The 25,908-nt window shown below is 39.0% G+C and overlaps 1 protein-coding gene across 1 annotated transcript; it reads right to left on the minus strand.

The window, feature by feature from the left end:
• Positions 1-632: 632 nt before the first annotated feature.
• LOC116833078 (cytosolic non-specific dipeptidase-like) lies at positions 633-21,376 on the minus strand. Its single transcript, XM_032794292.2, has 12 exons — positions 21,314-21,376; positions 17,580-17,687; positions 13,504-13,647; positions 12,450-12,612; positions 10,933-11,015; positions 10,645-10,842; positions 9,178-9,262; positions 6,306-6,466; positions 4,762-4,926; positions 3,744-3,883; positions 2,849-2,998; positions 633-1,134 (listed from the first exon to the last, which is right to left on the minus strand). The coding sequence occupies exons 1-12, from the start codon at positions 21,350-21,352 to the stop codon at positions 1,071-1,073; spliced, it is 1,500 nt and encodes a 499-aa protein (XP_032650183.1). The 5' UTR covers positions 21,353-21,376; the 3' UTR covers positions 633-1,070.
• Between the last annotated feature and the right edge of the window lie 4,532 nt (positions 21,377-25,908).

Consider the following 25,908-nt stretch of genomic DNA (forward strand, 5'->3'; position numbering starts at 1 on the left):
TTGGATCCTTATTCTGGAAAAGAGTGGACTTCAGTGGTGACTTGGTGGAAGGCCAAGTTACTGTGTACTGGAAGAGAGTCTGCCTCCACACTGGAGCAATCACCAGAAGCAGATGCTAGAGATGGGAGGAGAGTTGTGACCCAAGGACCTAACTACTAGGCAGTTCGTCCAATTAGTCCAGCCCCGTCACAGTACCCCTAGGGCAAGATCCATCTTCACTGAAGTCAGTACTAGTCTTTTCATTGAGTTAAATGGGAAATGGAGTGGGCTGCCACAGCAATTGAAGTGACACCAGTGAACATCAGATGGGAGGACATTTCACAGCTGAGGAATCTCAACCAAAAAATTTGCTCCTTTGGTCTTTATTAAACAGAGAAAGTGATAGCAAACAAATTCATACCGACCAGAACTTCTGGACAGAGGCACTACAGGATGAGAAATTTTTCTTTGGCCTAGGTTTTTATGCTGAACATTATATACTAAGTCAATAAGCCTGAAGTGGATAGCTTGGTGTACTGCTGAATGAGTGTATATCCTTGAGATCTGGCATAATCAACTCCCTTAATCCCATCCTAAGGTTATGTACGTAAATTTATCTTTTAGCCATGTTATAAAGTTAATGGTTTAAAATACGTATTTGTTTAAGCTACTTGGGCTAAGCTCATCAATCAAAGACAAGTTCAGTCAGGGCTACATTAAAAAATCTCAGAAAAATGAAGGTTCTGTTCAGTTAGTAGATCAGCACCTGATATTAAGCATTCCATTTGAGTCCAATGCTATTTGTCAAAAAAAAAAAAGTCATTGCTATTACTAAGAGAAGGTGAATTATTTTCTCATGTATAGTAATCTCGTTTTGAAGCAATATAAAAGGGATAATAGTGATATCATGTACTGCGTTCTTTATCAGATATTTTGTGTTTGTTTTTTCATGTTCAATTTCTTTTTTAAAACTAAGATTAAAATTTTGAAAAAAGGAACTCAGGATAATCCAATATGTTCTGTAATATGTGCTTATCCAACAAGCAAATACGGATAGTTACAAAGGTTTACTAAGGCATATTCTTTTTTCTTTAGACAGTAGCAAGTTCTTGAAGGAAAGCTGCATATAGTTTTGTTCCCTCAATGAAATTGTACCTAAAAGAAAACAGAGGCAACAGTATAATTTCACTGTACGCAACATAGGAGTTCTTCAGATATACTCACATACTGTCTCACATGGAAATAAATGATAATAAGAAACAAATTTTTAACAGTAAAGACAATCTTCATAAAAACTTACCAAGGAATGTGTGATCGACTTTTCCATCACTTTTAATCAAGATTGAATGCTTTTCTGAAAACTGTGCTGAAGTTCAACAATGTGATTGGGCTTGTTGCAGGAATTACTATGGCATGTGTTATACAGAAGGTCAGACAAGATAATCACTATCGTCCCTTCTGGCCTGAAAATCTATGAATTTTCATGCATACAATGTCATGACTTAGGTAGTCAGATAAATATATTGACTGTTTTGCCTTTAATTTTGATTGCTATTTAAGCTTGAATAATTAACTATCAAGTCACACAAAATAACTAAGGACCAAGAGAAAATCAAAAGTGCCTAAATGACTCAGGAGCCTTGTCCCACATTTTTAAAGGTATTTAGACCCTACTCTGCTCAGTGTTGCAAGGCCAAAGTGACTTAGATGTCTAAGTCCTATTTTCAAAAATGACGTAGCAGTATAAATCTCATTGAAAGTCAAGAAAATTAGAATTAGGCTCCTAAATCACTTAGGACCAGATGTTTGAAGGTATTTGGGCATCTACAGACACCTATCTGCATCTAGAGGTACCTAAGTACCTTTTGAAAATTTTACCCTAAGAACTTGATCCAAAGCCCTCTGAAGTCAATGGAAAGACTCTTATTGATTTCAGCTGGCTTTGGGTCACGCCCTATCTTGTGAAAATATACACGTTTAAGTGAAATCATTGGCACTACTCACGTGACTACAATTATTCAAGTAATGTGTTTGCAGAACTGAGCCCTAAATTATACCCTTGGTTATAGTCATGGAACTCCTAGGGAAGGTAATGGGAGTCACATGCACACACTGATTTGAGGAATGAATTTTACCCTATGTTTTACCTCAGCCATTTGAACAGAAGCTGCAGGTTGTGCTCAAATTCCAAATAAGAGAAGTATTTCATTTTTATGTAACTATTGTTCAGCATCAAAATAAAAATTATTCACTATGTTTACTTTCCAGTGGCTGTATGTATGAAATACAAGTATTAATTATAGTTTCACTAAAACAAAACATTCACAGGCTATCCCCTCATGCATCTTTTATCAAACTGCTTCTCAGTAGTTAATGCAAGAAACCATAAACAACCAAATGCATCATATTGTGTTAAAAGCTGCCAACTTCACTTAATTTGACTACTGTCAGCCATTAGAACTGCAGTACAAGTGTTGAAGTGAATCAGGGACATAGAAAAGTAGGAAAGAAAGCATCCGGGTGAAGGCACACACATTTTAACCAACTTGATTACTTAAAAAAGCTCTTCAACTTGAATGCTTTCAAATGACTAATTCCTAAAAAATCCAAATATGTTGGCTACAGTTTTTTGAGAAGGGAAAATAGCAGCATTTGAGGTAAGGAGCCTGCAATGACACCACTTTTTCAAAATTACATCTGGGGGTTCTAAATGTACGTTTGAAAAAGTGATGTAAATTCAAGATGGGGGTTTTTTTATTTGTCACAGTATGGTATATTTTTTCTTCTGAAATTATATTAACACTTTAAAACTCCACATTTCTTCTAAATTAACACATTTATGATTTTTAAGAAAACGAGTAAAAAATACCTGCTGATCTTTTCATCTTGCCCATGGGAAGCATCGTCAGGTCCTCCTATTCCTAGTAACATTATACTCTTTCTAGTCACCTCCTGAAAATGTGTGGCAATTGGAATTGTTCCACCTGCACGGATCATGTCAGCGTCTTTTCCAAACACTAGGGAGTGAAGATAACATAAGCTTTATAAAAAAAATCAATTTTTACAAGCTTCATGAACTCTCTTTCCTGCCTTTATATTTGAATAACTAAAGGCATTATTTGGATATAAACTTGTTTTCTACATTTTTTGTTGGAGGGGCTGGATGGGGAGACTTATGGGGACTTCTTAAAGATATTTCCTTTTTCCGCTAAAAAAGCTGTTATGATCTGGTGTTGTTAAGCTTGGATTCAAAGTATTAGAATTCACCCATGCCCATACTTGTGTGTTCTGCCTGTAGGCTGTATTCACTATCTAAAGTCCCTGTTCCTACAAATGACTTTACAACGGAACCTTACACCCACTTGGAGTGCTGAAGCCAATGTTATTCTACATGGGCACAGGGATCTGTCCCCTAACCACAAATAGTATTCATCTGAAGGCAAGTTACAGCAGGAGTGAAAAATGGTAAGAGCAACGAATGACACATCTGTGTGTGATATTTGTGATCATCAGTGTAGTAAAATGTTAACAATGTACAATAATATTGCTTGCAAATCAACCTCATATCAACAAACAATAAAAGCTGCTATGTATGAAAGTGCAATTCTATACAAATATATCAATATTAGAAAGCTATGTGGACAATAAGAATATGTGCAGACAGAATAAGGAAAATAACCTGGTTTCATTTCTATGGATAATACTTTCAAAAGGTGACATAGTTGTCTACCAAATAATCCACATATTATAAAACAGCCAAATCTCTTTTAATTGCTTTCCTTGCAGCCAAATACTGAGTTTCATTTATGTCAGACAGCCAGGGCTTTGATCCCGTGTCACTGGTTACTTTAATGCTGTTAGGACTGTTGAGTTCTGTAAATTTCTTGTTCAAATAGTCAGTCACCTAAAGAAAATAATTGTAGTGACACAAAAATATTTATTTAATTCATTACATAGAGAAAAAAACCATCTGTGTGCGTTTGTTTAAAACTGTGACTTGTCAGAGGCACAACTGCCATGCGCAAAATGTTACAGAGACAAGGTGGGTGAAGTAATATCTTCTACTGGACCAACAACAGAATTTGGTCCAATAAAAGATATTACCTCTCCCCACCTTGTCTCTCTAATACTCTGGGACCGACACAGCTACAACAACACTGCACATTCAAGATCTCACTGCTTGGACACATAATGAATGTGAAATGTTGACAGTGTGGGAAGAGTTCCAGTCATGTTGGTTTTCTGTTGCTGTCAACTCTCTACTCCTATACTAGCTGATGCAGAGATCTTCATTTGTTGGTGCTATCAATGGACCTATTCAGAAGTGAAGATTGATTAACCCTGGGACCAAACCATAGTTTTGTCAGAATCTGATGGTTGTCATTTGTATTTGATTTTGGAAAATGATAGATGCTTTTGAATTTGCAGCCAAAGGAATACGGAGTGATGGCATATTATTTACATCCAGATTCTGTTGTTGGGATAGGTACATTATAGATAGTGAAACTGTAGTATGACATTTTTAACATGTTCTTTATCATATTTCTTCTTGGAGACATACGTGCCCCTATATTAGTTTCTTCTTATATAGCAGAAACTCAGATCCTCAGCTACAACCAAGCAGTACAAAGTGCAGCTCAGGAGGGGACAGACTATCAAAAATGTAGCCAAGAAACAACTTGCCGCTAAGCGTCACAGGTGCAGAACTCATTCATTTTGAAGTGGGTGAATGCAATAAACGGGTATAGGAGGAATTAAAAAAGGAGGGATCCACCATCCTACCTGTTTCTTTACTACAGAGGGCTCCATGTTCGGCACCAGCATTACTGAAAACTTCCCAGTTACTTTTGCAGGGATCACAGTCTTAGCTCCAGGTGCAGAAAAAGCTCCTTCGATTCCATGGATGGAAAGAGATGGATAGCGTGATCTTTGCATTAATAATTCTTCCTGAAGATGTAAAAAATGTAAATATATTAAAGCAGAAGAGGCATTAAACAATAATCTGTAATTAGCTAGCACTTCATGATACTTCACAGTAACAGACTGCATACTTGATTCTTACGCAGTCTCAGTATTATTATTTCCACATGAAACCACTCTTTGTGTATGTAAGTGTGCTATATATAAATCTGCCTAGAGAGTGACTGTTCCAAATCTTCCACAGCTTGTTTTTTCTTAAAGATACTCATTGTAACAAAATGAAAGAGATCCATTTAGTACACCATAATATCTGTTACATACAAAATAACCAGCTTTCAAGCATTTATAGTATTGCCACTATAGACGTGCATAGGATTCATCTTTCTCAAGCCCACAAATCAAGTCAGTGAAAGTAGAGTATCTCAAATATAAATATTAGATTTGTAGGTATCTTAGCTTCAAGATTTAAGGTGCTTTGTATGATATCAGATCAGTCATAAGCATTCAGAACAAACCACACCATGTGAAATACAGATTTTATACCAATCAGTGTATTTTCCTTGTGATATGGGCTCACAACTTCCATGAGTGATAAGGGATGTTACATATGCCAACTGGAAGAAAAACATAAGTGGCATTAAAAATAGAACAGTGACCAATATTTTAGTTAATAAATGTATTTTTAAGAGGGTCCAATCTTTAGGTGAGTTTTTTGTTAGATGAGTCACAGTCTTCAATAGTTTTATATATTATTTTATATATTATTTTATAGATAGACCATAGTTTTATATATTGGGATACCAAAATCCTTACTCCATGTTAGTCACAGAGCATGATCATTTATCTCCTTGCTGACAAAGATGTCACTTTTGCAGTGGGTATTATAAGGATTATGCAGGTTTTTCCAAGAGGTAGGTGTATTATCAAATAAAAGATTTCTTGGTTGGGCCAAATTCTGCACTCAGTTACATGGGTGAAACCCCCACTGAAGTACCTGTTCAACCCGGAGCAGAATTTTGTCGATAGAATTCTGGCGATCTGTGATCCTATCACAAAGCAAAAGTTGTTCTTGACCAATATTAATATTTATATTGCTGTGTTGTCCAAAGGGCCTAATCTTGATTGGGTCCCATTGTGTTAGTGAAACATATAGAAGTAGTTGTCCCTGACCTGAAGAGCTTGCTAAAATCTATGACAAGCAACACTCATGGGGTCCCAGCACTGGTGAGATTAAGGAGAGATTTGAAGGAACCCCTGATTTTAGGGCCTGATTCAAAGCCCACTGAAGTCAATGGAAAGAACCCCATTGACTTCAGTAATGACTATGATTTATTATTCCAATTGAGAAGCCTGAAACCAATGAAGGAAAATTCTATTACCAATACAAAAATAAATGTAACATGTACCTTAGTTTTGTTACGAAACTCTTCTAATCCATATTTGGCCATAATCTGGTCCAGGTCATATTCAATTCCTTCATAGAGTTTCTTTTCTTTTTCAGTGAGAGGAACTACTGCTTCATAAATTCCAGGGATCAGGATATGACCAGAGGAATCTACCAGAGTGTCTAGAGAAAAATCCAAATGAATTTTAATTGGTCTAGAAAAAGAAGGTTCATGTCTAATAAGCACTGCAGAGACAACAGAAATCTGCAACAAAAAAGTGTCTGTAAAAACTCTGCAGAGATGGTTTTCATGTTGAATATTGACCTTAGTGTTATATTTTAATGTCACTTATAATTGCAGTTTTCAAGCTCTGGAGTTTTCTGAGCCTAATATAAGTATTTGTTTAACAATTAACCATTTACAGCTGTGATTTAGTGGCAACTCAAGGCATTGTCATATGGGAGATAGAAATTTGAGTCCTAAAATGTCTTTGGGAGCAGAGATTTGAAAGGCACCACACTTTTTCCTGAGACAGAAAGTAATGTGTGACCCCTCTTGTGGATACATGGACTACACCTACACAGTGAGCCAGGGGTATGAATTCCCTGCTGTTGTGCACATACTCACATTAGCTCTCAGCGAGCAAGCCCAAGTATAAATAACAGTGGAGTCACGGAGGCACATCTGAGCTGTTGTGCTAAGTGTTTACTCACCTGAAACTACTGAGTAAGTACTCAGCACAGCTCAGCTATGCCTCCTCTGTGGTTACTTGTGCCTGTGCTGCTGCTGCCGCTACCTTGGCCCAGGGGTGGTTCCAGGCTTTCTGCTGCCCCAAGCAGCACAAAAAACAAAACAAAACAAAAAAACGCCAATTAGCGGCACTTCGGCGGCAGCTCAATCACGCTGCTCCATTCTTCGGCGGCATTTCGGCAGCGGGTCCTTCACTCCCTCTCTTCCTCTTTGGCAGCACTTTGGCGGCAGCTCAAAGAGGAAGAGAGGGACTGAGGGACCCGCTGCCGAAGACCCGGACCTGCTGCCCCACTAATGGATGGAGTGCCCCCCCTTTGTATTGGCCACCCCAGCCACCTGCTTCCTTCGCTGGTGCCTGGAGCCAGCCCTGCCCTGGCCACACCTGTTGAACCCCAGGTTCACTGCTATTTATACTCACGCTAGCTTAGAGCTAGCGTGAGAATATATGCACACAAGCAGGGGAATAACACCCCTAGCTTGTAGTGTAGATGCAGCTGACAAGGTCCAGATAAATCAAACTTCTGGAGGCAAAGTCCTCCTGAAGAGAGAATTATGCAGGAGAGGGAGTAGAAGAGGAGAAGGATCAGGGCAGTCAGTCTCCATGAGGCTCTTAGAAACCCAATGGAGGAAAAAAAGTTGCAAGGTGCTGTGCATCAAACTTTGAAAACTTACATTGTATTGTTAATCAGTATTAGAATTAAAATTGAATAACTACAGGTGGGTGTTTCTCTTTTAGCACAAATAAATTAACACCGTGGACAATATATGTATGTAGGAGAAAATGTATGTATGTAGATACGTAAATTTGCATACCTGGTGCACATACCGTTACCTTATATACTGTTGTGATAGACACATTAAAAACGTTCTACAGCGGTCAACCACAGACATTAGACACATAACATTAGGAGCTTTTACTCAGGATGAGCATTGCTCATCACCATTTTCTTACAACAATATCCCTCCTTAACTTTTCAACTTACTTGCACAGAACTTTATAAAATATTGGTAGAAAAAAACCTAAATAATGTACCCTGAGGTGAATAAATAATGAGAGTCAAAGTAGGTTGCAACTGAAAAAGCAGTGGCCGGATACATAAAAAGAAAGTTCAGACCAGGGCAAATAAACCTCATCTTCTTCCACATTTAAAGCTAACAGATTGCAGCCTGGTTAGTTCTTAGATGGGTGGCCACAAACTCTGGTGCAGTAGTTTTATTACTTTAATTGCTCAATGTCCTTGTACTGCACATTATCTGCTATTCAGAGCATCTGTTTGCTTTATTTATTTTCTACCAAATTCACCTAAAGCCTCTGCCCTTCTCTCTTTGGAGATTAATGCTTTTATTTAAAAGCTATGACCTTTGGACTAAACTTAGGTTTACCTATAACTAAAAGGAGAGCTGCTTTCACACGTAGCTTGCGAGCTAGGCCTGTTGCTTTTGGATGGCACAATTTCTTTCTGGAGTGAATTATTAACTGACAAAGATACTCTTCATTTGATTAAAATCTCAACCTTAAAACTGCATTAAAGTAGTTAAAACACCACATACTGTAAGAAACCGTGTAGCAACCCCTATGGGACTTGAAGGGAGGAGCACAAGTTGCAGGAGGAAAGAGTTTGGAGGAGACACCAGGAAGTCTGTTTGTCTGCACATAGTTTGAATGCTAGCTGCAGTTGCAGCACCTGTGTAAATAGTTGCTTTAATAAAGATCCAGTATAGTTTAACAACACAGACTCCTTTCATGTTATTATCCAATACATGGTACATGAAACAAACAGAATTGGGGTTGCAATGTTAACAAACACATTAAAGTAAACAGTTATTCCTTTTTTTTTTTTTGAATTGCCCATTTAAATTAACTTGGCCCTATATAATTAAAATAAATTACACTATTGGATGAAATGCTACAGCACTTGCAATTATGCCTACAATAGATCCAAACCAGAAGGCTTCTTTACTTAGTCCTTACTAAGAAAAAGTCTCATGAGAATTAACAGGAGTTTTGTTTGCCACTACCAAGCCCAGTTCATGTAATTCATGTTTTTATATTCCTGTGCTTTTAGTTGGTGGGAGTCAGAACAATACCTGATATGCTTTGAAATGGAACATGACATTTATTCATAGATAAAGCAATACTTACTTAACAGAAATATTAAGTCATTCATTGCTTCATGTAATATTCCTCCAAAGCTCCCTGAGTGTAAGTCTCGTTTAGCACATTCTATCTGCAAAAATAGAATAGATGAACACACTTGATGCTTCCTTTACAAGCCATGGAGAAGGCTGTGTAAGCTTTCAGTTTAATTCAAAAGGAAAAGTCTATGGTCATTTTCATTTCAGGATTTCTAGGTATATTATCACAATTTATATGCTATTGTTTTTTGTTTTGCTTGCAATTTTGATCTTTTTTCCATCACTGTGGAAAAAAACCAAATGTGTTAATATACCTTTCTTTAAATAATATTTATTTGACTTAATATTAAAGAATCTATTATCCATTTACTTCTTCTGATGCTGACAGACTAATCTGACAATCTTGAAAGCCATATTTTTGAAAAACATGCTGGGTATTAAAAATGAGAACTGACATTTTCATTTTTTCTGCTATTCCACATGGACTGTAGAATAAATATTTTCTGGAAAATCGAGATGAAACTTTCAGCACAAAAGTGATGTGCCCAGTTCCATTTTTATTGTCCTGTCATTGGGGGCAAGCTTACTATGAAATGGCACAATAGTTCTGGGCTTTTTAGTAAAACATTATAGCGTTTATGTAGCTAGGAAGTGGACATGATGAGAGATGCCTGCACAACACTGGTGCCCTAGCTGCCTTTTGCAGAGGCGGAGGCGGGGAAGCAGTGCTGAAGAAGATAAAGCAGGAGCTATATTTCCAACTTCCTGTACTGCTGTTGATCCAAGAGGCACTAGAATAAAAGTTTTAAATCATTTTAAGCTAATAGATTAGAGAGAATGAAGTAGTTTTTATAGAAAATTAAAGATATTTTGATTAAAATAGTGTGGCCTATTTTTTGTCATTTGTCATTATAAATTCATGACTTCTGCCTTTTCCCCTCTCCCTGCTATCAGACTATGACTTTTTGTTATAATTTATCAGGATAGACCACTAGCCCTACCAATGATAAATCTCTGCTTGCAACCTTAAATCCCATGTATTTCTTGATCCCAGATAAATTCCTTGGAGACTGGCGTGTACAAAAAATCCTTAATTCATTAGCTAATATTTTATAAAGCCCTTTGAATATATAGAGGGACAAATTCTCCTCTTAGTTAATTTCAGTGAGGTTGCATTGGTACAACTGAAAGGATAATTTTACCCATAATGTGCTTATATGTGAACTTCCTATTGTTATTTCTATCTACCAGTACTAGAAAATGGTAATTCCTTTAGTTCAGCCTTAAAATTACTACCATATATAACAGAGATAGAATCACTGTATAATGCTATATCTACCTTTAACCCTGTGAGTTTATATATTTGGTAGGGCTATTAGTGTTGGGACCTGGATAAATATAAAGCCACTTGATAAATACTCAGGTAATATTCAGTTAACAAGAGTATAAGATCATGCTTCTTTTTGCACAATACCTCAACAAAGAAGTAGCAGATTCCTCTTGTCCCATATGTAATACCAGGTTTGTTGCTGAGCCATGCAGAGTCAGTGACCACAATGTAATCAACATCAGAAAAAAATGTACTATTTCTCTGTTTAACTAGCGTATTTAGCCCAATGGACCCTACTTCTTCCATACCTTCAAGCAGAATCTTTACATTAACAGGAAGTTCCTATAAGGAAATGTTTCAAAAAAATTCATAAGCAATTGGTTAACTAGTTGCAAATAGCAAACATTGATAAAGGAAGAAAAAGTCACATGCATGTTTTTGAAGTGCTTCAATTGCATTCAGCACAGCCAGAACTTGTCCTTTGTCGTCAGATGCACCTCGTCCGTAGAGATTGCCTTGAAAACAAAATAGAATGAGATTGTGATAACTAATAAAGTTAGTTCATTAGGCAAGTGCAGTCATGTTGCACAGGTCACAGAGCCATAGTTGAGCTGTAGAAATTTTATTACTCATCATTGTGCTCTGAACAAGTAGGAAAGAAACCAGCTAGAGCTCAGGATGAATTTGCCAGGATGGCCTTTAGAAACTTATCTTTTTACTTGTAAGCTGACCATATCTGATGTGGAAATCACTGAGACACAATAAATATGTAGCCCAGGATGCAATATTTTACTGAATCTGTTTTTAAAACAGAATTAGTATTTAAACTATTAATAAATATAAAATCTTTTAAAATGCCATAGTATTTCCTCCTTCTATTTATGATCTTGCATACAACTAAAATAGTGTTTTGACAGGTTGTATATGTAATGCAGAGCTCTACGTGGTCTGCAGAAAACCTACGCAGAGCTCTACGTGGTCTGTAGGTTATTTGAATAACAAGGTCTCCTGAAGCCAGGATTAGCTATCCCCCTGATGTTCAAAATGTAGCCGGAGTATTCAGCCTTTGCTATTCCAAATTCCATTATTGGATTTGTACTGTAATAATTGCAAAGTCCATATTTACTTGTAGTAAATGTTTATATTGGACATCCTTCCTTTTGTATGCTCAAGTTTAATTAAAGTTCTTTGTTAGCTTACAGTTGAGTAGGAGAAATTTTATAACAAGCTGAATGGAAGGGACTCAGCATTGCCTTCCAAACTGGCACAAAATAATAGTACAAAAGCAATATGATTTTGCACCCTTATTCTGATCAGACCAGGAATGCCCACAATTTCAGCACAGCCATCCATACAGAGTACTCAGAAGGAACATAATCAGTATGATGGGGGAATATAATAGCTGATCAAGGGAGCTAAATGTCTCAACCATGCCTCCTGCCCCAGAATTCTGCTGCTTTTCTAACCATGGAGGAACAACAGAGCATGGATTCTGTGGGTTTGACAGGAACTGGTAGTGAAGCACAAAAGTTGTACCCTATTTGGACACCTCAGGTGAAATCCTGGCTGCACTGAAGACATTAGCAAAACTCCTATGGCTTCAGTGGATTCAGAATTTCAGCTCTAAGTTCTGGTGTAGGCACATGTGCAAGATGCAATCTAAATTTGGTGCAAGATCTTCTGTGCAGCTGTATTTTTAAGACAAGTGCTTATTTTTGCATATAAGGAAAAAACGTTCAAAGGATTTTAGTGGAAAATCTATTCACAGACAAGGAAGGCATTTCCCAGAAGGTTTTCTGTTTTACCTGAACAGAATTATTTGTTCCTGTGTTATTTGAATGATCCTCCTCTTTTTCTTTCATGGTATGGAAGCTGCTTTAGTATAAAGGGTCTGACTGTATACATGCTAAATCAGTTGCTGAAAGCTTTCAAGCAGCTCAAGCACTTACCATTTTTCTCTGTCAAAATGTAAGGCTCTGTTGACCATCCATCCTCAATTTTTGCCGGCTGCACATCCATATGCCCATAAAAACAAACGGTAGGCTTTTTTGGATCTTTTACAATGTTTGCCAGAATAACTGGTGGCAAAGAGATTTTGTTTCCATTGGGTAGCTAAAATAAATCAAAGATTTTCATTATATACATTGACAGAGGCTTCCAAAACATGCATTTATAGATGATGAAGTCACTGGAGTTTGCACCAGGGATGATTTTGATCCTACTTCTCTTGATTTTTGAATGTCTTCTGTTTAGTTCTGTCCCTGTAAAAAAAATTTTAGAATGACTGGTATATAGAAGCAGACTGGAATCTACATCCTAAGGCTATTACACAAGGATATATAATTTTCTGGAGCAGTGAATGGTTATATATGCAGCAAAAGAGTAACAATGCTAGCCATAGCACAAAATAAGAAATGGTCTTAGGGACATGGAAACCATTTTGTTGCAGGAGGTTGGTCCTGGTTCCAGCCACATAACATTAAAAACATCACTGGTGTGTGCAGTGCCTCGGATTTAAGGGGATAAGGAAAAGTTCTGGAAGCTCTAGTGCTAGGAGGCAGATTCTTCCACCAACACCCAGTTCTACTTCTTCAAAGCCTTGGGGATCAGGAACAGAAATTATGTTTCCTGTTGTCTCCTGGCATCCCCTCTTCTAGGCCTCTGAAAAAGGTGAGGAAAGGATCTTCATAGCTCACTGGCTCCCCTGCCTCGTAAATGTGATTTTAAAGTTGATGATGGCCCTTTAAATTTTGGACACTTAATCCACCAGGATTACACTATTGGTTCCTGTGTATATAAAATGAGGCTTTTCTTTGTAGTCTGCATTTTACTTCTTGATGCAAAAGCCAAAGAAAAACCATATTTACAGTTACAGTCGTAACCCATTTTATAGGTGTGCATCTTAATTTGTACAGCACTTAGATAACATGGTTATACCACTAGACAGAAGCTGGTTATAGATACTTAGATTTGTATCCTGAAAACACAGTGAAAATGTATTACCTCTTGCATGTCCAGATCTACCATTTCAACTGTTCCACCTAACTTTCTTATCCTTTCTTCTGCCAAAAGCATCATGTTTATAACCAGATGTCTCTTTTCAGGGTCAGTGGAGACACTTTCTATGGCCACCCAATCTTTGAGTCTCTGCAGGATAAGAAAATTGAAGGTGATGATCTACATGCAGTATATTACTCTAAGCAGATGTTACAGCCCTCTGAAATGAAAGTTACCTGAAAATATCACTGTGATGCTGGCAGATCAGGTGTCAGCTCATGCCAAGGCCCAGGGCTTAACTGAACACTGACAAATGCAGACCTGGAAACCAGTCTGGCTTCCTGGTGTGTTAGTATAGTTAAAGTAGATATTAGTGTTATAAGAATGTGATTAGTCTTCAGACAATGCTTGTAGGATGATGCATGTATTAATCCTACTTATAATGCCTGTCTCCCGTGGTATAAATTTATATTGAGTGTTTTCATTGTAAACCTGTAATTATAAAAGCAGCAGAGGATCCTGTGGCACCTTATAGACTAACAGACGTTTTGGAGCGTGAGCTTCGTGGGTGAATACCCACTTCGTCAGACGCAGGTAGTGGAAATTTCCAGGGGCAGGTATATATATGCTAGCAAGCAAGCTAGAGATAACGAGGTTAGTCAATCAGGGAGGATGAGGCCCTGTTCTAGCAGTTGAGGTGTGAAAACCAAGGGAGGAGAAACTGGTTCTGTAACTGGCAAGCCATTCACAGTCTGTTGCCAATACAGAACCAGTTTCTCCTCCCTTGGTTTTCACACCTCAACTGCTAGAACAGGGCCTCATCCTCCCTGATTGAACTAACCTCGTTATCTCTAGCTTGCTTGCTAGCATATATATACCTGCCCCTGGAAATTTCCACTACTCGTGTCTGACGAAGTGGGTATTCACCCACGAAAGCTCACGCTCCAAAACGTCTGTTAGTCTATAAGGTGCCACAGGATCCTCTGCTGCTTTAACAGATCCAGACTAACACGGCTACCCCTCTGATACTCTGTAATTATGTAATTCACCAAACAGGAAAAGAAGCATTAATTAGTGTAAAGTGCTGGTCCAGCAGACAAGAGGGACTTAGAAACCAGATGAGCCACTGTAAGGCATTAAAAGGACAAAGACCTGGTTGATTGTCCTCCCCACCTACATGAAGAGGAGCTAGGCACCGACACTTGTTCTATCCGTTTGGATTCTGGGGTGAAGGGGATAAAAATCCTTGACATGGAGAACTGGATCTTTATGCTGGTTAGACTCTGAGTGGCACAGATTCCTAAACATCAGCAAAAGATCTCCATGCTGCTTGGTATGGGTCAGCCCTGATGGACATATAGAGCTGCTTATTATAGAAGCTTCTATTACCTTTTAAAATCTAAGACTGTAACTCATTTGTGTGTGTATGTTTCCTGTTTTAACCTCATAACAACTCTCATTTCTTTTCTTACTTAATAAATCTTTAGTTAGTTTATTACAGGACTGGCTATAGACATTGTCTTTGGTTTGAGAGATGAGTACAATTTACCTGGGGTAAGTGACTAGTCCTTTGGGACTAGGAGTAACCTGAATATTTTTTGATCTTTGATGTAAAACAGCCATCTATCATATAGTCCAGCTTGCCTGGGCGTCACGATAGACTGGGAATGGCCAAGCGTCTGTCTGTGACTCCATGATATGACTGTTACAATGCTTTAGGAATTCGCATTTGAGACTGGATTGGTTGATATCTAATTGAAGAACATACAACTAATTTGGGGTTTCTGCCCTGCTTTCTGACACTCTGCCCTGAGGCTGGCACTCATGGTCATGAGCCACTCCAGACAGCTTGACAATCACATTCATTGTTCTATCCTCATTTACATAGCTTTTAAATATCAACTATGGCCTGAATCCTGCAATGAGCTCTTCATGGATATAGGGTCCTCTCTCCTGTGCAGAACTTTCCTGCATTGGGACCTAAGTCAGTTAAACAAATTAAGAAAGCTAAGAAATTGAAACATGGTTCTACTCTGCAAATTGATTATGGATGAATAGCACCTTCTTACTCCAGAAATCTGCTCCTTATGTGTACTTAGGGTCTTCTTTGTTGTTGTTAGTGGCAATAATAAGTTTTTATTGTTTTTCACTAATGATAGCACTCCAGAGCCAATGGAGTTGAGAGAGAGCTGAAGTCTACTGCTTCTTGTGCATCATCAATAGAATTGTTTGTTTGTTAAATTCCAAACAGTTGGACCTAAACAAATCCATTGAAGGAAATGGTTTTGCACAGGTGTCCTTGGGGACATATTTCCTAAACAATGAGGTTGTATAGGGGTCAGTGATGGCCTAAATTTGTCATCAGAATCTTTATCACTGAAGATGATATGTTGAAGGAAAGAACTCAGCTCAAGTTGTAGATTCCAGATCAAATTTGCAAGGCTGACATTTATTAAAAATGTATTTAAAATATTTTTATTTGTAAACTGAACACATTTCATATGGAAATCAAGGAGGGCCCAATTCTGGCCAATGTATTCATGTTGGGTTAAAACTTGCTCCACCAGATGTTCTGTTGAAATAAATGCAAATCCCTATGTAGAAAGGTACTAATTCCGTGTAAATTAGGGTTTTAAAAGTGGGCTCTAAGAAGCTACAACCATGGAATCCTATGATGTCATATTTTAACATTTAACCTGTAAATTTATGGCAGGTTCATTGACATGTAGTTTTCTAATACATTAAATATGAAAATGATTTATTAAATCAGTACAGTGTCCCTTGTGTTATTTATTTTGATGTTTAATTCCTTTATTTTAAACTGTCCTCACATTTCCAGTTACCAATATGGTATGCTTTTGTTGTATTCACAGTGCATAGCTGCACAGTAGAAGTTATCAGGGGAGAAGCTATAAGTTTTGGTAGCTGGGTAGGGACTAGAGGAGGAACTTTAGCTGGATGTTTCTGCTAAAATAATGAGTAGCAGAATAGTTAATTTCAACATTTAAAATTTCATCTTTAGGCTTCTGTGTCAACTGGAAATGAACAGGTCAATTCAGAGGCATTGTTTCAGGCTGTCTGCGGAGTGAGGAAGACAACATTGAATCATTTTCCGCAAAGCTCAGGTTTTCAAGGTTATCTTCACAATCATCAGCACTACAATATATAAATATATAAAGCTTATATTCCAGAACAGAAACTTATAGTAACGCAGGGGTTGGCAACCTTTCAGAAGTGGTGTGCCGAGTCTTCATTTATTCACTCTGATTTAAGGTTTTGTGTGCCAGTAATACATTTTAATGTTTTTAGAAGGTCTCTTTCTATAAGTCTATAATATATAACTAAACTATTGTTGTATGTAAAGTAAATAAGGTTTTAAAAACATTTAAGAAGCTTCATTTAAAATTAAATTAAAATGCAGAGCCCCCTGGCCTGGTGGTCAGGACCCGGGCAGTGTGAGTGCCACTGAAAATCAGCTCATGAGCCGCCTTCGGCACACGTGCCATAGAGTGCCTACCCCTGTAGTAAAGGGTTGGCAAAGGGTGCATTCTGTGCTAAATTCTGTTACTATAGATGCACGGAACACTCTGGGTCCTAGGAAAAATCTTGCATATCTTACTTAGGTGAAAAACTGCAATGGTGAGGTTTTGGCCTTTTTTGATTACTTATCCTATTTATTGTTAAAAAATTAATTGCCCTGTACGTAGTACTTTTAGAAAGCTAAAGTTTATTAGCAGAAAGCAACAGAAAACTGATATAAGTCTATTTACTCCTTTGTGAAACACTTTGAGATCTACGGATGGAAAACTCTGCACAAGAACTAGGTATTTATTATTATTGCTACTACTTTCTTATGAAAATCATATGAAATATTATCAAAAAATAATTCATTGCATGTTTATATCACTCTTCATTCAAAAAGAACAAAATACTATGTGACCAGAAGTAAAATGCCGGCTATGCTGTGATCACTAATTGAACCAGTTTAGGATATTTTTTTTTAAAGTCTAACCTACTTTGAGAATTCATATGACTAGAAACTTACATCTCAAACATTCTTACTGTGCAGCAATGGGCTTTACCTGCACGTATTCATTTTGATGTTCTTCAATATACTGAAATATTTGATCCGAAGGCACAGATACTGCTGTAGTAAGTGACACGAATGACATGGCAAGCACCAGGGCAGTCTGTAAAAGAAAAGTGAAATGTTTAAAACAAGTTTATCCTTTGATTCTCGGACTTTATACAATGCTCAATCTGTGTGTTTCCAGGAAGATATATTGCCATTGCAAAAAATGACCTGGGTAGCTTAGTTAATACCAGTGTCAGGTAGTGCTTAAACACTTAGGAAGACATTTATTTCATGTTATTTCAGTTCTAGCTACGTTCTTGGTCCCTAATAATCAGAGCTCACAGTGTGAAACAGGAATGCTGAAGCCCCTGAAGGCAGAGTTGGACCCCTTGGAGGTCTGGCTACACTGAAGCTGTTCCTCCTGGAGACTGTTCAAACACTAGGAGTACAGCACCAATCCTGTGGATCCATGACCTGTTTTAGGTATTGGGTGTATTTCTTAGACTGGTGGAACAAAATGGGGAAACTTTTAAAGTGACCATTGTAACATCACAGCTCCATTCAACTGATGATAGCCGCTGACACATTCTGCAGAAAGAAGGAAAGATGTTGGGTTAATAGAGGATGGGAATGGCCAGTATGACAACAATTAGTATCTCAGATTCGCACTCCACAACCTCAGATGCTGTATGCTTTTTTTTAAAAAAGTACATATTGTATTTTTAGGTCTGTATTCAGGCTCAGAGGATAAAACACATGTATAGCACCTTTGTGGGGATGCTGTTCTGGGGATGCTTTAGAGGAGCACTCAGGACATTCTGAAAGCTGATGAATAAAAGTGAAGCCAGGAGCTTTACAAAGCCAGGGAGCTATGAATGGGGAGTGGTATAAGAACTACTATGGTAACGCTACCTCATTCAGGGATTTCCCCCATGCTCAGGGAATCCCTATACAACCAGACCTGCTATTTCTACAGCCCCTTTGCACTGGCAGACTGGTATAAGGAAGCCAGAGTACAGGTGAGAATCTGCCTCATGGAATCTACACACATTAGAGCCAGATTCTTCAGTAAGTGGCACAAAACAGCTATAATGCACCAGAGGTGACCATCTGAGAATTCTCCCTGTGCCAGGGAAAACTCCACTTCCTTTTCTGTCTCCCATCTCCTACCCCCTTTCCCCAAACACTCCCTTTATAAAGGAAAAGAGGGAGGCAGGGAGCATGTTGGGGGTGCACAACACAGGCCACAGAACTTCCCTGCAATAATTCCTGTGTAACCTAGAGCATATGTTTTAGAAAAATATCCAATCTTGATTTTTAAAAGGATGGGGAAGTGGGGTGTGTGTGGAAGAAGCCAGCTATGCCCTATCCCCCAGTGAGGTGAAGTCCTTAAAGGAGCTCAGGAACAGCCCTGAGGGGCCTTATGCCAGTTGCATAAATTAGGGCCACTCTTGTGCAGCCCTACCTTGCCCTAGTGCCAGGTGGCTGTGATGCAGGAAGGTACCACTATCTCCCTGTTGCCTCTTCCGCTCCACTCCACATGAGTTCAGTTACTGATCAGTATAATTTATCTCATTAAGAAGCATTTCAGCTCAGCTCTAAGCATTTTGTTGCTGTTTTTAACTTTACAAAATGTGTAATTTGTGCCAAATCTCGAGAGTCAGCCTTTATTTAATGCAAAATGAAAAGCATAGAGAAGATTGGACCTCAGCTATTGAGCTACCATCAGCACCTTGGAGTAAGTGGAAGGGACTCGTTAGTTCGGCTCTTCTTTTCAAATGTTGTCTGCACACTTGGTGCTATTTACAAGATAAATAAGAGACAGAGAAGTTGAACATCATTTGGCTTCTTCACTCTGTACCAAATTGTGTTCCCACTTCTCATGCTGGAAAGGCATAATGAGTGGAATCAGTTCTGGGTCCAGTTCTGTTCAATATCGTCAATAATTTAGATAATGGTGTAGAGAGTACACTTAGAAAGTTTGCAGATGGTACCAAGCTGGGAGGGGTTGCAAGTGCTTTGGAGGATAGGATTAACATTCAAAATGATCTGGACAAACTGGAGAAATGGCCTCAAGTAAATAGGATGAAATTCAATAAGGACAAATGCAAAGTACTCCATATAAGAAGGAACAATCAGTTGCACACATAGAAAATGGGAAATGACTGCCTAGGAAGGAGTACTGCAGAAAGGGATCTGGGGGTCATAGTGGACCATAAGCTAAATATTAGTCAACAGTGTAACACTGTTGCAAAAAAAAAAAAAGCAAACATCATTCTTGGATGTATTACCAGGAGTGTGGTAAGCAAGACACGAGAAGTATTTCTTCCACTCTACCCCGCACTGACTAGGCCTCAACTGGAGTATTGTGTCCAGTTCTGGGCACCACACTTTGGGAAAGATGTGGACAAACTGAATAAAGTCCAGAGGAGCATAACAAAAATGATTAAGGGGCTAGAAAACATGACCTATTAGGAACGATTGGAAAAAAAATGGGTTTGTTTAATCTGAAGAAGAGAAGACTGAGGAGGGATGTGATAACAGTCTTCAAATACATAAAAGATTGTTATAAAGAGGCGGGTGATAAATTGTTCTCCTTAATCACTGAGGACTGGACAAGAAACAATGGTCTTAAATTGCAGCAAGAGAGGTTTAGGTTTGACATTAGGAAAAACTTCCTAACTGTCACAGTGGTTAAGCACTGGAATAAATTGCCTAGGAAGGTTGTTGAGTCTCCATCATTTTTAAGAGTAGGTTAGACAAACACCTATCAGGGATGGTCTAGATAATGCTTCATCCTGCCTTGAGTGAAGGGGACTGGACTAGATGACCTCTCGAGGTCCCTTCCAGTCCTATGATTCTTTGATTTAATAAGAGTTTTGCCAGTGACTTGGTTGGGATCAGGATTTGGCTTTTAAAAAAGTAAACAATCAAGACCTCTGAAAATTGTGAGAAGGGGGAATCAGAAGATATTCTTTAAGGATAATACATGCTCAGCATGGTATGACTTAGACTGGTCATTTACTTTCCTTTGTAAAACACTTTGAAATCAATGATGAAAGTGTGATGTAAGCACTGGTATTATATAAATTACTATTATTTTTTAATTTGCTTTGGTGGTTGTGATCACTCTTTTTTTTTTCCTAGCAGAAATAAAGAGCTTTTCTAGTTGAAATTTCCATAAATGGTGCCAAATCCTGATGCCAGAAAATGACAACATTTTCCATTGATTCTTTAGTGGGAACAAGACTGGGTACTTGAAGAGCTGAAGTTTCTCTAAGTTTATGATCAATTGCTTTTAACCTAGGAAGTCTGTAATTCTTTTAATTCTCTATAAAATGATTTAAGTCAATTGAGCCTTTTAAAATTTGCTTTAATTCCTCCCTAAACTCCTTTGAAGTCATTTTGCTCTTTGCATATTCAGTTCTCTCCTTTATTTTTCTCTGCTTTTAATGATAGCACTTCTATGTTTGCCAAAACTGCAGTGTTATCACACTCTTTCCATATATTTATATAAGCACACCTACCCACACAGGACGTTTGTAACTAAACACAAAATGCCTGACTCTCTCATACATTCTCTTCCTGTGCCCTGGGGCTCCCCAAACAGAATACCCTCCTGGCATCTAAATATCGTGATTTTTTCAAAAATGCTCAAACTCTCTTTAGGCTGTAGCATAATTATCTCGTACAACATAACAACAAGAAGAAAGTATAAAAATGAACCAGGAAATGTTTTACCATGGCTGTGAAATGGAGCAGCTTCCAAAATTGTCTCATTAGTGCATTGGTGGAAGAGGTGATCGTAACAGGGTAACAGTCTGAGCTGTGTTGACTTCCTTTTATCTCAGGTTCCAGCTGACTCTTGTCCAATAACCCATTCCCACCCCCTTTCTCTCTTGTTTACTGTTATTTAGTCTCTCCAGATATATTGTTAACGATATCTGTAGAACAAACATCTGTCACATTTACTTAGATTCAGAATACCTAAGCTGCCATGATCAACTTGGAGATATCAGTATTAATTTTTTGCTTGAGTAATACCAGCTTACCCAGGGAATACATCTCTCCTCTAAACCCCAATTCTTATGGTTCATTTGAGACAGATTATGAAAAGGTGTTTCTTTTCCTCAGCTGTCTGGACTTACTATATAGAGAACATTTTGATTAGGATATGTAGCCTTGTTATAATATTTTTACACAATTATTTAATGTGAGTCTTGTGGCAGGAAGTTCTTTCTCCCCACTAAGTTGGTTAAAAATAATCATGAGTAAATTCTCGCATGTGAAATGATTGTTTAGATTCTGGCCTTAGGTGGTTGCCAATGCAATTAGCCTAAATTTACAGCAATCCAGCACAGAGCTCCACAGGTTGCAGAGGATGAAGAAAAACAAATAGCACAGGAAAAGTTGACTTTGGAGGAATGCTGCAAGCAATGAATGTATCTCAAAGGGCTTTGCCAGCAGGGGCAGCTCCAGGCCCCAGCATGCCAAGCACGTGCTTGGGGCGGCATGCCACGGGGGGCGCTCTGCCGGGTGGTCCACCGGAGTCGCGGGACCTGCGAGTGGCGGAGCACCCCCTGCAGAATGACACCGTGCTTGAGGCAGTGAAATGTCTAGAGCCGCCCCTCTGTGCCAGTATAAACATATGAAATTAAAGGCTCTTTAACTGCTTTAAATTACAGATATGACAGAAACACATTGAAAAACCTGAACATGCCAGCTAAAGAGAAGAGCAGAAAACTCTGCTGCTCAGGGAGATTAAAGGCTTGTAAAGATATATAGAAGTTATAATGAAATCAAAAGGGTTTGAGGAACCTTAGCTGCATTTTAGGCATACACAGGGAGAGGAAAATATCAGCAGGACTAAATGATTTTTACTGTCTTCATCCAGCTCCAACTCCACTGGATTAGAGAACTCAGTGATCTGCTAAAGGGATTGGAGAGAGAATACACAGAATTCCAAACTTCAGCAAGTCCTAAGGGAAAACTGAATGAGGAAGTGTGATTGGATGGTTAGAGCTCAGTACTAGTTAGAGTTCTATTTTAAGCTGTGCTACCAACTTACACTGGTACCTTGGGCACCTCACTTCACTAACAATTCTGTCCTTTCATTTACTGATCTATGAAATGGGTATAATACTGTTGCCCCTCTGTTGAGCAGTAGCAGATGTTCAGGTCTTGCAAGTAAGTTTCCTGCTGGAAAACAGTGACATAGTGTCTGCACATTTTCTTAGTGTAATTCTGTTTATTCACACTATACATTCCACTCCTAGATCAGAATGGGTCACAAACGGCACGCAAGCAAACACCTCTTTCAGGAATCTCAGCCCAACCTGGTTCCCAGGAAGCAACTCTGGCCTAAGAATCTATTCCAAATTGAAAGTTTAAGACAGAGAGCAAATGGGGTGGGGTGGGGTGGGGTGGGGGGATGGAATTGTTGAGTGCCTAGTTATTTTATCTCAAAAGTTAATACAAATATTTAGTCTAGGTAAACAAGAAATGGCAGGCCAGCTCTTACTAGTTATCTCTTACTGCCAAGACAGGCATGTGACTCTCACTATTTTAGGCAAAGGGGTTCTTTTACATACCATAGAGGACACCAAGATTGGTGCTGAGCAAATGATCATAATTATTATCCTTGGCTATTTTATTGTTAAAGTAAAATAAAACATTAATCAAAACACAAATGGTAAACAAAGGTTACTTTTATTACCGTCTCTTCTGGATGTCTCTCTATAGAGAGTTTTTCTACAGAGATTTTACTTTTGAGAGGAGACCTGTCTTGGGTGGGGCCCTTTTATCTCAGTAAATTGAGGCCAAGGTCTTATTTCCCAAAATGATTGAGGGTTCAATCTTAATATATCATTAGATAACTGAAAACTATTGATAGATGGGCAAAATAATTTTTGTTTAAGGTCAGGTGAGTCCTGCTTGGTTACCATTGATAAGCTAAAAGAGTTTTAAAATGGGAAAAGTAAGCAACTAAAAACCAAACAAATTAAATAAAGTATTTAAACCAGTTACTTAGAAAAAGCCATCTACAGATCTGTTTTAAGCCAAAAATCTTAAATCCAGTTAAATCCCACTGTTTTTCTGTTTACTGATGTTTAGCCCCTGACTTCTCTCCAGGAATACATAATCCGGGGTCAGCAACCTTTCAGAAGTGGTGTGCCAAGTCTTCATTTATTCACTCTAATTTAAGGTTTTGTGTGCCGGTAACACATTTTAACAATTTTAGAAGGTCTCTTTCTATAAGTCTATAATATATAACTAAACTATTGTTGTATGTAAAGTACATAAGGTTTTCAAAATGTTTAAGAAGCTTCATTTAAAATTAAATTAAAATGCAGAGCCCTCCGGACCGGTGGCCAGGACTGGGCAATGTGAGTGCCACTGAAAATCAGCTCGCATGCCGCCTTTGGCACGCATGCCATAGGTTGCCTAGCTCTGGTAACCATTTCGTAATTAACAGGAGAAACTGTTCAGTTACAGTTGCACGTCAATATTCCAGTAAAATCATTACAAGAGTTTTCAAATCTAATCCCTTGGTAATGGTTTAGTTATTTCATCTCACTACTTCATGTCGAAGTCTTGGTGATGTCCATTGGGGGTTGAAGATTGCCTTTTCACTGCTGCTGCAAGGCTGTTTTCTTCTATTTCTTCTTAGCTGGCTGTGGCAGCTTGCTTGTATAGCTGGACAGGATTAACTGATGAGTGCTGTAAAGTTGTGGATAGAGGCACAGAAAGTGCAAATTCCAAATTAGCTGCTGTCATCTTTTCACTGACTCAATACCTTCCTGGGTTGTTCTTAGGAGCCTCTTTATCTTATAAATATGTAATTTGTTAATTCCTATATCTGTTAGAGTTGTAATTCTTTCTTGACAATTATACTTCCTTCTTCTTTTTGCTAGGAGATCCTCCCACCATCTTTAAGTTTAGAGCTTTAACTCTTTTCACTCAGCCCATTTTCTGAGATATTTCTTCAGTTTCATTAGGGTTCAATAGGAATTGAAATTCTGTTCTGAAAGAGTCCAAACACTCCTGTTCTTTATAGAAAAGCTTTTTAGCTCTCAAAGCCCTTTAAAAATAAATAATTCTTAAAGAGAGTCTTCAAACTGGAATAGTTATTAAAGGACTGTGGGGAGATATGGGTGCTCTCTATAAATACATCAGAGGGATAAATACCAGCAAGAGAGGGGAATTATTTAAGCTCAGTACCAATGTGGACACAAGAACAAATGGATATAAACCAGCCATCAGGAAGTTTAGACTTGAAATTAGATGAAGGTTTCTAACTCTCAGAGGAATGAAGTTCTGGAACAGTCTGCCAAGGGGAGTAGTGGAGGCATGCAGCTCATCATTTCTGTGGGATGTCTGGGGCTCTCACCTGGAACGGCTGTCCTCTCTGGTTCTTTAGTAGGCTTGCCCGATATTCTAGGCAGGACTGACTCTACCTTTAGACAAAACGTAAAGAAGGGAATGACCCGGGGAGTTATTCCCATTTTTGTCCATGCGCCCCGGCTGACCTCACCGAGGCCAGCCAGGAGCAGCCATGACAGCAGCAGAAGGTACAATAGAACTGGTAACCATCATCACCAATTTCCAAAGCAGCAGACAGTAAAATAAGACTGGTAACTGTCTCTGCTGATTTGCAAAGGCAAATGAATGGTGCTGTGTAGCACTGCAGTACCGCGTCTGTCAGCAGCATCCAGTAGACATAAGGTGACAGTGAAAAAAAGGCTAAACGGGCTCCATGGTTGCCATGCTATGGCGTCTGCCAGCAGGACCGGCACCAGGGTTTCTCGTGCCCTAGGTGCACGGCCATTTCGCTGCCCCCCAGTGCTGATCCCGCAGCTCTGGTGGAGCTGCCACAGTCATTCCTGCGCAGGGTCCGTTGGTCCGTGGCTCTGGTGAAGCTGCCGCAGGCATGCCTGTGGGCAGTACACTGGAGCCGCACAAGCAGCTGACCATCCGCAGGCATGACTGCAGCAGCTCCACCGGAGCCGCGGACCAACGGACCCTCTGCAGGCATGCCTGCGGCAGGTCAACCGGAGCCGCCTGCTGCCCCCCCGCAAAATGCAGCCCACCGAATAATTCTGGCACCCTAGGCGATTGCCTAGGCTGCCTAAATGGTAGCTCCGGCCCTGTCTGCCAGGGCAATCCAGGGAAAAGGGCACAAAATGATTGTCTGCTGTTGCTTTCACGGAGGGAGGATTGACTGATGACCAGGACCAGCGCTAGGGTTTCTGGCACCCTAGGCGCCGGGACACTTCGCTGCCCCACGCGCGGGTCTCGCGGCTCTGGCGGAGCTGCCACTCCCTGACCCCGGGGGG

The sequence above is a fragment of the Chelonoidis abingdonii genome, chromosome 2 (assembly GCF_003597395.2).
Source record: "Chelonoidis abingdonii isolate Lonesome George chromosome 2, CheloAbing_2.0, whole genome shotgun sequence".
Taxonomy (NCBI): domain Eukaryota; kingdom Metazoa; phylum Chordata; order Testudines; family Testudinidae; genus Chelonoidis; species Chelonoidis abingdonii.

What these genes read in the sequence shown, in the direction of transcription:
- LOC116833078 (XM_032794292.2), bottom strand. Translation starts at nt 21,352, where the DNA reads ATGAGACAATTTTGGAAGCTGCTCCATTTCACAGCCATG. An exon ending in ATCAAAATGAATACGTGCAG is followed by an intron (nt 13,648 to 17,579) that starts GTAAAGCCCATT and finishes CTTATCCTGCAG; the next exon opens with AGACTCAAAGATTGGGTGGC. An exon ending in TCTGCTACTTCTTTGTTGAG is followed by an intron (nt 9,263 to 10,644) that starts GTATTGTGCAAA and finishes CTATTTTTGCAG; the next exon opens with ATAGAATGTGCTAAACGAGA.